Raw genomic sequence first — 13,592 nt, 5'->3', positions numbered from 1 at the left:
GAAATCTATTTTACCATTGGAAGATACTTTAAAACCTTATGAAGAATGAAAGTGGAGGCATTTTTAGCTCACACAGAGCTTTCATTGTGCCATTATGCTGTCCAACAGTCCTAATCCATAAGACACCCCTGTTCTGTAATCTCTTTCCATTTGGAAATAGCCCATGGTATTAATAAGATCCCTTAAACAAGAAAAACCAAGCAACCAGAACCCAGCTGGAACACTTAATACTACAGATAGAAATAGGATTAAAAAAATAATGGGAGCACTGGCCTATCTTTCCAATAAAAAGATAAAGGTAAAGGAGTCTCTGAGATTTTACTCAATTAATCATTGCCAACTCTAAGGGGCGGTGCTCATCTTTGTTTCAAGGCCTTCATCCAGCACTGTCCAAAGACATTTCTGTGTTCTTGTTGCCAGCACGAGGTCACGGAGTGCTGTTACCTTCCCATCGAAGGGGTACCTATTTATCTACTCACATTTGTATGCTTTCGAACTACTAGGTAGGCAGGAGCTGGAGCAAGTAACAGGAGCTCACTGTCATGTGGTGCTCAGGACTTGAACCTGGACTGCTGGCTTTCCAAATGACAAGCCCAGCATCTTAACCACTGATTCACCGTGCTGCCCAATATTATTGCATAAAACTTTTATTTTTTAAACTAAATCAGTAATTTCTGATTTTGAAAGTTTGCAGGTTGGTCATTAAGTGAAAAATCATGTGACCATCCCAGACTTAAGCAAATCACCATGGTTGTTAAGCAAGATAGCTCAGAATTATGACATGAGATTTCACTTCTGCATTTTCCATTAATTCTGCTTTTTGGAAGCTGGTTGTGAAGCTCATAAATGGCTTCACAATGACTTTACAACCAGCTTCCAAAAGGCAGAACTGTGCCCAAACGTATTCAACAGCATCACATAACTGTAGGACGTTGTCAACAGCTGTAAATGCAAGGATTTGTTGCAAAGCTTTTAAAAAAAAGCTATTGTAACTTTGGTCATTAAACAAGGTAGTTGGTAAACAATGACTACTGGTAATGGCTAACATTGATAGTACCCAAGAATAAAGCTAATACTGATTCCATTATACTTGGATGATATTAAACTGTAAGTACACACTTCTTAAGATTTAGCTATTAAACCAAATTTTAATCACTCTTGTTTTTCAGCTCCTGCCTTTACCTTTAAGGTAAGGTAACAAGATGCAATAACAACAGGAACAACTGATAAATTAAACCAAGCAATCACTATATTAATGATCAGTGTAATCTGTTTTCATTTCTCTCCTCCTCCATAAACCTCCTAACAAACTTATATAGGATTTGTTGTGATGTAAACACAAAGGCTAGAACTGTACCATTAAAAAACCAAATTAAAAAAGCTGAGGTTTTCAAGATCAAGCATCTATTGAAACATTTCATTTTATACTCTAGAGCAGATTTTTCTTTTTTAAAAAACACAAAATCAAAACTGGGTTCCTTGGAAAGACTAATGGAAGAAACAACTCTTCACAAGGTTTTTTTTGGGGGGGGGGTACTTGGGGAATGGACAAAAGAACAGCAGAAAAGGCTGGGCTTGTCAGATGATATTCAGAAGCTCTGCCCTCTTAATCACAGCTTTGGCACCAATGCTGAAAGAAAAAAAAGTTGTCTATCTTTACTCAGCTGCTCTGCAGGCCAGAGTTGTACCTACCTGTAGAAGAGGTGGCTGCTGCTGAGGAACTGTTGCCCTGGGAATTTGCTGAGGCCTGGGGCTGGCCACCAAAAAAGAAGTCTGGTCCTCCACCCAGGAGGTCTGCAGCTGAATCTTCTGAAATTTCTGGAGTGCTACCAACAAAGAGTCCATTCAGCAAGTCTGCATTGCTGGAAGAACTCTTCATCTCAGTTGGAGGTTGGAGAAGTTCAGGATTAGCCTCTGAATCTAGCCCAAGCAAGTCAATGCTGTCTTCTTCAGGAGCCTCTTCTGACTGAGCAGCTGGCATATCAAAGCCAGCTTCAAAAAAATGTTTGCCATCTTTCTGTTCCAGGAGGTGCATCTCTCTGTCCTCAGACGGTCTAACGTCACTGGGGAATGCAGAGAATTCCTCATTGGAAGATTCATCCTCCTTCTCTTCCTCAACGCGATCAAGACTCTCTTGAGAAAAGGAACCTTCAGGAACGGTTTCAGATTGTTTTCCTTCTGTTTATTTAAAAAAAAAAGAAGTTTGTTAATATTCATACGCCTTTCCCCGAAGAATTCATTGCAAAGCATATAGGATTCTCTTCTCTTATCAACATAACAATTCATTCAAAGGCACCTGCTGAACTCAATCGGCTGACTTCAGAGGAAGATAATTTTATATGTCAACAACCATTTTTTCCCCAAGGGGTATTTTTGTAAAGCTCCAAGCAGCACTCCTCAAATTGCCATGGCTGCCAAAGTCTTAGCACAGCCTTGAGAAACGTGGAATTCAACTCCTAGAACAGGAATATGGTGGCTTACATGGTTAGGATGCTGGGTGGGAGGTTAGCAAGCCTGCGTTCAAGATCTAAGTGATACCGTGTGGTGGGATGAGCTCCCATCCTTTGCTCCAGCTCCTGCTGGGGACATGAAAGGAACCGCCAACTGGGCATCCCCTGGGAAACAGTGATGTCAGTGGCTAGCCCTTTCAACCCAGAAGTGCCTCGGTGCTTCTGACATGAGTGTAAATTCCCAGAACCTCCTAGTTAGCATGATTACTGCCGAGAATTCTGGGGAATTACAGTCCCACATTTTGAGACTGCCCAGTTTGAGGAAGAGTATCTTAAGGGCAAATCCAACACCAAGTCCAGTCACCTTTTTTGCCTCTGCAAAGGCTACAGAAGGAAATGGTCAGACACAGTAAAATGGCCAGCAGCGGAACCCTCTCCATCTTGAAAAAGAAACATAACTGAGGACTTTGGCCAAGGGCATTATTGAGAGAAACTGCTTCCTAAAATCATATAGCAATAGCACTTAGGTTTATTTGCCACTTCACAATGCTCTAAGTGATTTTACAGAGTCAGCCTATTGCCCCCAACAATCTGGCTCCTCATTTTATCGACCTCGGAAGGATGAAAGGCTTAGTCAACCTTGAGCCTGGTGAGATTAGATCTGCCAAGCTGCAGGCAGCCGGTGATCAGCAGAAGTAGCCTGCAGTACTGCATTCTAGCCACTGTGCCACCGCGGTCCATCATAATCAAGAGGAATCAAGGAAGCAAAAACTGTTTGCTTTCTTTGTGTAATTATAATGGATGAAGCAAAGCAGCTGTGGTTAAGCTGCACAAAAGGCAGATAGCAGAACTCTTCCATTATTAGCTATGTTTAAAGACCAGTTTGGGGGTTTTATGCTGACTTGGTTAGATTTAAGAATAAGGACTCAGCACAGGTGGGTTTCCCCCCCCCCCCTTTTTTCTTTTTCCTGCTCCCCCCCTCCCACTCTCCTGCCTGAATTTAGATTATAAGGTTATGGGGAAGGGTGAGATCAATCATCCATAAGCTGCTCTAAGAACGTTTGAGGCTAAGAAAAGGATAAAAGGGGAGTTTAGAAAAAACGAAGAGCGACAACACAGATTTTGCTAGTAACAGATCCTTTCCCTTTACCTTGCCAGTCGAGTGTATGAAAGAAGTTTGCCTCGGCACTGCCGCTCTCTGGAGAGTCTGGCTCCACAGGTGGACCTTCAGAAGAAGCTTCTGATGTTGATGCTTCTGCTTCGTATTGGGCAGTTGATCCCGGCTGCCTAGGCAGTTCAGGCTTACCTATTAGATAAAAAATAACATTCAAATCCAAGGAATATAAAAACATCCTATTTAAGTCCCCGCCTCTTTTGGAACTGGCTTTCTCTTTAAGTGCTTAAAAAGGAAGAAAAGGTTACTCAGGGGGTGGCAAGGGACACGGTGGCTCAGTGGCTAAGATGCTGAGCTTGTCGATCAGAAAGGTCAGCAGTTCGGCTGTTCAAATCCCTAGCGCTGCGTAATGGAGTGAGCTCCCGTTACTTGTCCCAGCTTCTGCCAACCTAGCAGTTCGAAAGCATGTAAAAAATGCAAGTAGAAAAATAGGAACCACCTTTGGTGAGAAGGTAACAGCGTTCCGTGTCCTTCGGCATTGAGTCATGCCGGCCACACGGCCACGGAGACGTCTTTAGATAGCGCTGGCTCTACAGCTTTGAAACGGAGATTAGCACTGCCCCCTAGAGTCGGGAGTGACTAGTATATATGTGTGAGGGGAACTTTTACCTTTTACCTTTACCCTGTGGACGTTCTTTCTTTTTCTTACCAAATTTTGTTAAAATCTCTTGTTGTTCTTCGCGGCTGGAAAAAAGGATCTTGGGATTTAGGCCTTTGATGTTCAAGTTATCCCAGGGAGCTTGTTCCATGATGGGCTTATTTCGGGGCTCTACTTCTACTTCTAGATTCACTTGAAACAAGTCAGGATACTTCTCTTGAATATCACAGGCATCCAGATCATACCTGCAGCAATATGGCATTAGTTAGAAGCACTTCTTTTTTAAAAAAGATTACGTCCTCAATGTACAACCACAACTGAGCCCAACATTTATGTTGTTAATTGAGAAATTTGCTAAGAATATTCTGCTCCATTTTATGACTTTTTTTTCCACATTTGCTAAGTGAATCCCTGCAGCTGTTAAATTAGCAACACTTGTTAAGGGGATCTGGTTTCCTCATGGACTTTGCTTGTCAGAAAGTTGCAAAAGAAGATCACATGATTCCGGGACACTGCAACCGTCATAAATGTGAGTCAGTTGTCAATCATCTGAATGTAAATCACATGACCATGAGGATGCTACAATGGTCGTAAGTGTGAAAAACAGTCATGTCACTTTTTTCAGTGGTTACAGCTTTGAACAGTCACTAAATGAACTGTTTTAAGTCAAGGACTACCTCTATTGTGTCTAGCCAAACCTAGAACACCACACATTTTGCTTCAGAGCTCAGCATTTGGTGTCTATTTTTTCTTCACTCTGAAGTGATCAGAAGCCACACTTAAATACCACAGTCAGAAACATGACTGTGGAGCAGTGGTCGGTTCCAGATCCTGTTCCAATTGGTACGGTTGGAACGGGCCCGGCGTCTCCCACATGGACACGCCCAGCGCAGGCACACCCACGCGCAGCACGTGCGTGCGTCGTACCTGCCTGCAATGCCTCTGCATGCCTCCGCGATGCCCCAGCTGCTCGGCGTAGCGTAGCGCAGGCGCCAAATGCACCATGTGCGTGTGCAGAAGCGCCAAAGGCTTAAAGGACAGGTAAGGAGCTTGGGCAGGCAGGTGGGCCCTCTGAAGCACCTTACTGGAATGATATCTGGTGCTCCAGGCAGGCTCCGGCACACCTGTACCGGGGCGTACCGCCTGCAACAAACCACTGCTGTGGAGTCAATAAGAGTAAGTAAGAGTGCAAGTTATGGCTGAAGAAGAAAAGTCTCTCCAGTACTCTGGTCAGTTAAATAGCAATTATGTTGTCCACTGGGTTGAAAAAAGGCTGAAACACTGCAATGGAAGATGCTAGATAGGTAGTCCTCAACTTACAACCACAATGCTAGCTCAACCTTTCTATTGCTAAGTGAAACAGTTAAGTAGATTTTGTCCCATTTTATGACCTTTCTTGCCACAGTTGTTAGATGAAATCCCTGCAGCTGTTGAGTTAGTCACACGGTTGTTAAGTGAGTCTGGCTTCCCCACTGTTTTTGCTTGTCAGAAGGTCACAAAAGGGGATCACATGACCCCAGCACACTGCAACCATCATAAAATACGACTCAGTTGCCAAGTGGCTAGATTTTGATCACGTGACCCAGGGGATGCTGCAATGGACATAAGTGTGAAAAATAGTCCTAAGTCACTTTTTTTTCAATGCCACTGTCATTTTGAACGGTCATTACATGAACTGTTGTAAGAGGACTACCTGTATATAAAAAAACAAACCAATACAAATGCAACTAGAAGAAGTGTTGGGAAGCATTTCCTATAGAGACATGATCAACATACTTTGCAAATTTCACAGTAGTGGCATTGCGAGGTACAAATCCTGTATGAAACTGGATCTGGAACATCTTCATTGATGCCATCTTGAAAAGGAAAAACAACAACAAAAGAATTAAGATGTGCTAGTGAAACAACATGCCCTGAAGACACAAATCCTCATCTGACCACCTTCAACATTTCATTACATATATTTTCTGACTGCCAATCTTGTGTTAAAAGACCTTTGGCCCTGGAACAGTTTATCTTGCATCCCAATGATTTCCTGCTGTCAATACATTTATTCATAGCATTTGAAGCTATGCTTTTTTTTCCCTCTAGGCTCAGGGCAACTAGAATTAAAGTCAGCCAGAATTATCTTGGCCAAAAAAAATAAGCTGAATTGGTAGTTGTTATTGTGAATAAATCTCAAGCGTTTCAATTACCGTAGATACAAAACAATCTGAATTTTCTACAGCAATCTGCAGAAAATTCATATTTATATTTCTCTTTAAATGTTTAATTTTTTTTAAAAAAAGCTGGTTCTCAAAGATCAAATCACAGCACTTAACTCTTTCACTTTTGACATTTTTCTGCAGTTGTTTCAGGTTACATAATGTCTAATAATTATTTTATTTATACTTATACAACTTTGTTTGGAAAAATCAGTTGAACTCAGGAAAGCAGCGGTGAAAATGAGGAAATGGTATCCTATTTACCATGAAGTGCCCAACAATGTTTGCAGAACTTACAAGCACAGTAGTCCCCAGCTTGATTATTACCTTGGCTTGGAGTCTACCACCTAAAGTGGACCTGGCATGATATATCACAATGAGGACATCTCCTTGGACGGTGATGCCTAATGGGATGACTGCTTTCCCATCTTCCATTTTGAAATCCCTAAGGAGGATAAGCATAGCCGTGATTTTAAGATCTGAATGCAATCATAATTCATTCTGCCAGTTTATTAGTTCATTGCTTCCCTTTTTAAAGTACCGATGATAGAGATATCCCAATTCATCTGCTCTCTTGCACCTGGACTGAGGGGCAAGCATGCACACCACACAGAAGTCAAATTAATACTCCCTAATTTTATTTTGACTTCCATATGTGTACAAAATCAAATAATACATTTTAGTTTATTAAAAGATATGGTCATACATTCAAAATATATAGTTCAGTTTTACTTAAAAGTTGGACTGTGCATATATGTGCCTTCAAGTCACACACTAGCCAGATTAGTTCCTGCAGTTTTCTCGGCAAGGTATTTTGGAAGTAGTTTGCCATTGCTTTCTTCCTAAGCTAAGAGAAGGGAACTAACTCAATGGCTGACTTCATGCCTTAAAGTGGGACTAAAACTCTTGGTTTCCTGGTTTCTAGCCTAATAGAACCACTGCACCAAACTGGCGATTGCTCATACAGTTATAGTATTATAAGTATTATAGTATTATAAGCCAAGATTAGTAAAAGCAAATCCACCTTTGTCTATCTACATGTATGACAAAGCTAGGCTTTTGGGACAGTCCTGCCTACCTTGAAAATGTAAACAGAGATGAAGATTAGCCATACCCAAATTTTTATTCTGGTGTGGTCATTAAATAACAGACTTTTCTCTCTCTCATTTCATTTCATTTTTTTTTCATTTATTTGGGATTTATAGGCCGCCCTTTTCCCTGAGGGGACTCAGGGCGGCTTACATTCATAGGAAAAGGGGGGTGCAATACAAAGACATAAACAATATGTGAATAAAATAAACAGCAAAAGCACAACTTTCATTCAACACTCAAAACTCGGGCGGGGTGAATTAGAAACTTATCCCCAGGCCTGATGGGATAGCCAGGTCTTAAGGGCTGTGCGGAAGGTCTGGACGGTGGTGAGGGTGCGAATCTCGACGGGGAGGTCGTTCCACAGGGTCGGAGCTGCTACTGAAAAGGCTCTCCTCCGCGTAGTCGCCAGTCGGCATTGACTGGCGGATGGAATTCGGAGGAGGCCCAATCTGTGCGATCTAATTGGTCGGAGGGAGGTAATCGGCAGGAGGCGGTCTCTCAAGTACTCAGATCCACTACCATGGAGGGCTTTAAAGGTGGTAAGTAATACCCTGAAGCGCACCCGGAGATCGACAGGTAGCCAGTGCAGCTCGCGGAGGATAGGTTTTATGTGGGCGAACCGCGGTGCGCCCACTATCACTCGCGCGGCTGCATTCTGGACTAACTGCAGTCGCCGAATGCACTTCAAGGGCAGCCCCATGTAGAGCACATTGCAGTATTCCAGCCTAGAGATCACAAGGGCTCGAGTGACTGTTGCGAGGGCCTCCCGGTTCAGGTAGGGGCGCAACTGGCGGACCAGGCGAACCTGGGCAAATGCCCCCCTGGTCACAGCCGACAAATGATGGTCGAAAGTCAGCTGTGGGTCCAGGAGGACTCCCAAGTTGCGAACCCTGTCTGAGGGGTGTAAAATTTGACCCCCCAGCCTGAGCGATGGAACACTGGCCAAATTGTTGGGAGGGAAACACAACAGTCACTCGGTCTTGTCACTCTCAACCCAAAATCATATCATGAACCATCTTGGGAACTCCGAAATTATATGGCCAATTGTTTCTATGAAAGTCTGGCTAAGTACCTTGCGAACTGACCAACAAAGCACAAAAACACAAACATTCCTTGCACTTTCAGAGGACTCCTGTTCTAAAATTAGGTATTAATATTTACAGCAGATATTTACAACTTCCTGTTGCTTACTAACACTGGCTCCTAGTTGTAAACATGCCAAGATTAAATGGGGCTTTTGGGGGGAGCCATCTCATACCATGCTGCAGGATAATTTTCTCAAATCACATGGCCCTCCATATGTGTTACTCCCATCAACCCTCAGCTTGCATGACCACTGGATGATGGAAATGGCTGATTAACATATTTGAACTCCAAAGCAAACAAAATTCAGGCAAATCTGCCTTTACTTTAAAGGAATATCTAAAACTTGAAAGACTGACCACCTCTGGCTCTTTTTCACCTGATGTCCATCTTAACCTCTGGGCTAAAGCAGGGGAAAGTAGTGAACAAAGCCAGTCCACCAGCCTTGATAAAATTCCAACTTTTCCTTTTCTTTCTAACCTTCAGAACTCTGGGATTTCTCTTCTTCCCCATATTTCCTTTATGTTCATCTTTTACTTCATAAATTGAAGACAGGGATGCCTTTAATATGAATCAATCCAGGGAGCCTTTCAGCACAATAATCAAATAAAACATCTAATAAAATAGTCATTGCATGAATTAGTACCTACATCGGATAGCCAACTCTAATTGACTATGTCAGCCATAAAGCTATGTTTGATATTAAGGCACCAATGGATGTCCTCCCCAACCTAGACCACATCACTGCAAGAGACAAAATGGTAGCTGTTGAGAAATCCCACTTACTTCATTTTATCATATTCTTGTGAGGTAGTGGTTATTCTTTCATCTCCGACATAAACTTCACAGAAAGGCCTACAGCCATTGCGCTGCTTGCTGAAGAGAGGAACTGGAGTCATGTTGATTGACTTTATGAGGATTGGCTTGCTGTGAGGAATAATGGGCTCATCCGCCATCATGTCACACATATATTCAATATATCTGGGAGCACACAAGAACATAATCAATGTATAGTCAAAGAAGGCTACATGAGCCAAGTCAATGCAATACAGCTTCAAGCATACATATCATCAGTAAGTGTGCAAAGGCATGTATTCTTTCCCCTACTACCCTTATGCTGTACATAGTTAAACAGTATTGTAACACAGAGATACTCTGAGAAGAATAAAGCCATCTTATTTCAGTTTGTATAATCCCATAATTGGGAGACATGCTTGCCATAGATCAGTGTTTCTCAACCTTGGTAGCTTGAAGATGTGTAGACTTCAACTCCCAGAATTCTCCAGCCAGCATAGCTGGAAGGGAATGGCTAAACCTATAGACCAATGGCTGAACCACAAGAGTGTTTTCCATATTTAGTTTAAGTGACCAAGTAAACCCATACTAAGAAACAACTGGTTTTATTTTATTATTTTTTTACAAAAAAGGTAACTTTATCATTAATGGATCATTTGTTATGTAGCTGGGTCAGCCATGAATGATCATACTTGCTTCCTATGCCCTGAAGACATGTCTAAATATGTAGCTGAACAATGTTTGAGGAACAAGTGCTTTTAGTAAGGCTTATGGGTTTGTCATAATATCTGCAGTTTTATTATTATATTCCCTCTTTTTGTACTTTGTCATATCTCTATGTTCAAACTTTTTATCAATGAAAAGTATATCTCAGCCTGTGGTGAGTTAAGTGAAGCCGTGTCCTCCATCTCGCAGTGCCTGCAGGCTGTTAGGAGTTGAATGGGGAGCAATAGTTTGAAACTAAATATTTGCAAGACGGAGTGGTTCTGGGTTTGGGGTTTGTTGGCTCAGTGAGAATTGCCACCTTTGGTGGCACTACCCCTAACAGACCCTGTGCATAATCTAGGGGTTTTCCTGGACTCATAACTCCTGCTTGAAGAGCAGGTGGCAGTCGTGGCCAGGAAGGCGTTTGTGCAACTGCAGGTTGTGCGCCAGTTATGCCTTTTCCTGGACCACCGGTCCCTATTCACAGTCACTCATGCCCTAGTCACTTCCTGAATTGACAATTGCAACACGCTCTACATGAGGCTGCCCTTGAAGAGCATCCAAAAGCTCTAGTTGGGGCAAAATGTAGCGGCCCACATGATTTTGTGCAGACCCTGGTGTGCACGTGTATCACCTCTCCTGCGGGAGCTGCACTGGTTGTTGATTTGCTTCTGGGTGCAATTCAAGGTGCTGGTTATCACCTTTAAAGCCTCTCATGGCTTGGGACCAGGTTATCCGAGGGACAGTCTCTTGCCGGTCACATCTACCCGACCCATCAGAGCAGGGAGGCAGGGAATGTTGTGGGTCCCATCCCTGAGGGAGATGCACCTGGTGGGACCCAGAAAAAGAGCCTTCTCCGTGGTGGTTCCCTCTCTTTGGAACATCATTCCCCCACTCTAATACTCTTCTGGAAGGTGCTGAAGACCTGATTCTGCCAGCAGGCCTGGGGAACCCATAGCGGAATGGAGCCCATTAAATGGCTCATGTGATCTGTTGTCGCTGGGGCAGGGTGGGTGGGAAGTAGGGGGGGGGGTGATTTTGCTATATTATACTATATTAATTTATTTGATTCTTTTTGTTAGTTTTTATTGTTTTAAATGTGGCCTTTAATTCTGTAAGCCGCCTTGAATCGCCATGGGGGAATAGGTGACAATATAAATTCAATCAATCAATCAATAAATAAATAAATAAATATCAGAGGCCTCAAAATGTATTCAGAAATATAAATACATTTTAAAAGGCATGAACTTTATCAGCATAGTGAGGCAGCATTTGAATGACAGACGAGAACAAGGAACTTTCAATAGCTGAAAACAGGAAAAGCAGTCATTGCAATCTTGTAGAATGAACAGGTTCGCACAATGTATTATATCTCCTGTGGTTAAGTTTAGCATGCTGCATGAGCCCAGAGTAAAGTCAAACTATGGTTAAGGAAAAAATGTCTAAACTACAGGCCACTATAGGCAATTTATCAGGAATTAAATTTCCTTAATCATTATTTGGATTGTTGTATGAATCTGGGATAAACAGTCAGCTGCCAGTTAAGTCATTAATCCTGCAGAAAATGACATGACAGTTTAAAACCCAATTGACTTTTTTGTGGCCATATTTCTATTTTTTTCTTCAATTAAAATAAACAAATAAAATGTTAGAAAATGATGGGCAATGAAAAGGTTGGCGGGATATTAAACTAAAAAGGAGGGGAAATGAAAAAAATCCAGTCAGGTCTGGCACCTATACTGGGTTTGAACCAATGCTACAATTATAAAAACATCTTGCTGTGGACTGTATGAACAGGATAGAACCCTGAAGAATCAAATGCCTTTGTAAGAAGACACACTCCACTGATCTGCTTACAGCTTACCACTTTGGAAATTTTACCCCCAAAAAATATCAAGGTTTGTTTTTAAGCAAACGGTCGTTTCTGCAAGCAACGTACCTCTTATGCGATGGCCAAATGCCGGGAGGACAACGTTTCATACTAAACATATAAACCGCAGCTTCAGCTGTGGTGAAAAGGCGACAGAAACATAAGAAAGAACAGACCACGACTGCGGATGCTGCTCTTCCGTCCTATGAAAAAGCACAGACCCATCAAAGAGGGGAATTATTGAAAATCAAACAAAATGTGATTTCACTCTTGGCAAGAATATGTCTTCTCTTTTCTGTGAATTTCTCATCTATCCATATCCCACTCCCCATTCACCACCACCTCCATCAAACTGTTGCTGAATTGCACCTATTACTGATCCTTGACTGCAACAAAAGATTTGACTTGATTTAACATAGCTGAGAAAAGGCTTCTCAATTTCCTCATCTGCAGACTGAGAAAATAAGGACCATAATCTCAAGGTTCTTTGGCTACCAAATGAGAAAGGACTCGCTGGAGAAGAGCCTAATGCTGGGAAAGATTGAGGGCAAAAGAAGAAGGGGACGACAGAAAATGAGATGGCTGGATGGAGTCACCGAAGCAGTCCACGTGAGTTTAAATGGACTCCAGAGGATGGTAGAGGACAGGAAGGCCTGGAGGAATGTTGTCCATGGGGTTGCGATGGGTCAGACACAACTTCGCAACTAACAACAACAAAATCTCAACGTTATTTTCCAAACCCACAACTAAAACTAGAGTTGCCCTGAAGAAATGCATTTACAGTATAGATGAAAATCTGAATTAGACACCAGATTTAATATTATGGGGAAGAATGTTCTCTCAGCCAACTTTCTCTCCTGCACATATACTCCTATAAATAGCTGATTTCAAACCATCCAGATTCCTATTATAAAGGAGGTTCCTCAATCTGCTAATAATTTTGTTTGCCTATTTTTGCTCATGTGCCTGCCATATGGTATCATGATTTCAAAATTCCTCTGCTAAGATATCAGTTCTGTAGTTTGGCAAAAATGATCCAGAGACTGGGAGGGAAAAGAATTGTCATACCAGGATACCACATCCATCCACCCACCCATCCACCCACCCACCTACCTATTTATAAAAGTTATTGGCCAATCCTACCATAAGGTAACTCTGGATGGCTTACAGATATTAAAAATACATCTACATTAAAACAAGAGTACATTAAAACTAGACCTGGTACAGCCACATACTCTTCATCCTCACCAATGCCCGAACTACAGGAACCAAAAAGAAATCATTCCTCCCTTTATTTTAAATATTTAGCATTGAATCAAAATCTTTTATCTATGTCATGGTGTATAGATCTTCCCAATATATATTGCTTTATGGCTTTAGGACATTCCCAAGCTATTCATGGTGAATTTTAAAAGAGTACAGGTTATAAGACAATTGAACCCAACATTTCTATTTCGAAATAAGACAGTTGTTAAGTGAATCTTGCCCTATTTTACGACCTTTCCTTCCTCAGCTGTTAAGTGAATCACTGCATTTGTTAAGTTAGTAACACGGTTGTTAAGTGACTCTGGCTTCCCCATTGACTTGGCTTGTCAGAATGTCGCAAAAGGGAATCACATGA

At 42.0% G+C, this 13,592-nt stretch overlaps 1 protein-coding gene across 2 annotated transcripts in view; it reads right to left on the bottom strand.

The window, feature by feature from the left end:
* Positions 1-13,592, bottom strand: part of GAK (cyclin G associated kinase) — a 98,743-nt gene that overhangs the window by 28,533 nt on the left and 56,618 nt on the right. For both annotated transcript variants that reach the window (XM_032213190.1, XM_032213191.1), the window contains exons 15-21: positions 12,041-12,174; positions 9,388-9,582; positions 6,754-6,871; positions 5,999-6,078; positions 4,274-4,467; positions 3,601-3,756; positions 1,693-2,178 (exon numbers count right to left, since the gene is read on the bottom strand). In XM_032213190.1, the coding sequence (XP_032069081.1) occupies positions 1,693-2,178; positions 3,601-3,756; positions 4,274-4,467; positions 5,999-6,078; positions 6,754-6,871; positions 9,388-9,582; positions 12,041-12,174 (1,363 nt within the window). The remainder of the gene's footprint in view (positions 1-1,692; positions 2,179-3,600; positions 3,757-4,273; positions 4,468-5,998; positions 6,079-6,753; positions 6,872-9,387; positions 9,583-12,040; positions 12,175-13,592) is intronic.

The sequence above is a fragment of the Thamnophis elegans genome, chromosome 3 (assembly GCF_009769535.1).
Source record: "Thamnophis elegans isolate rThaEle1 chromosome 3, rThaEle1.pri, whole genome shotgun sequence".
In the NCBI taxonomy this organism is placed as follows: domain Eukaryota; kingdom Metazoa; phylum Chordata; class Lepidosauria; order Squamata; family Colubridae; genus Thamnophis; species Thamnophis elegans.
Note: the sequence above shows the minus strand (reverse complement) of the source record. Positions and strands in the feature narration are given on the sequence as shown.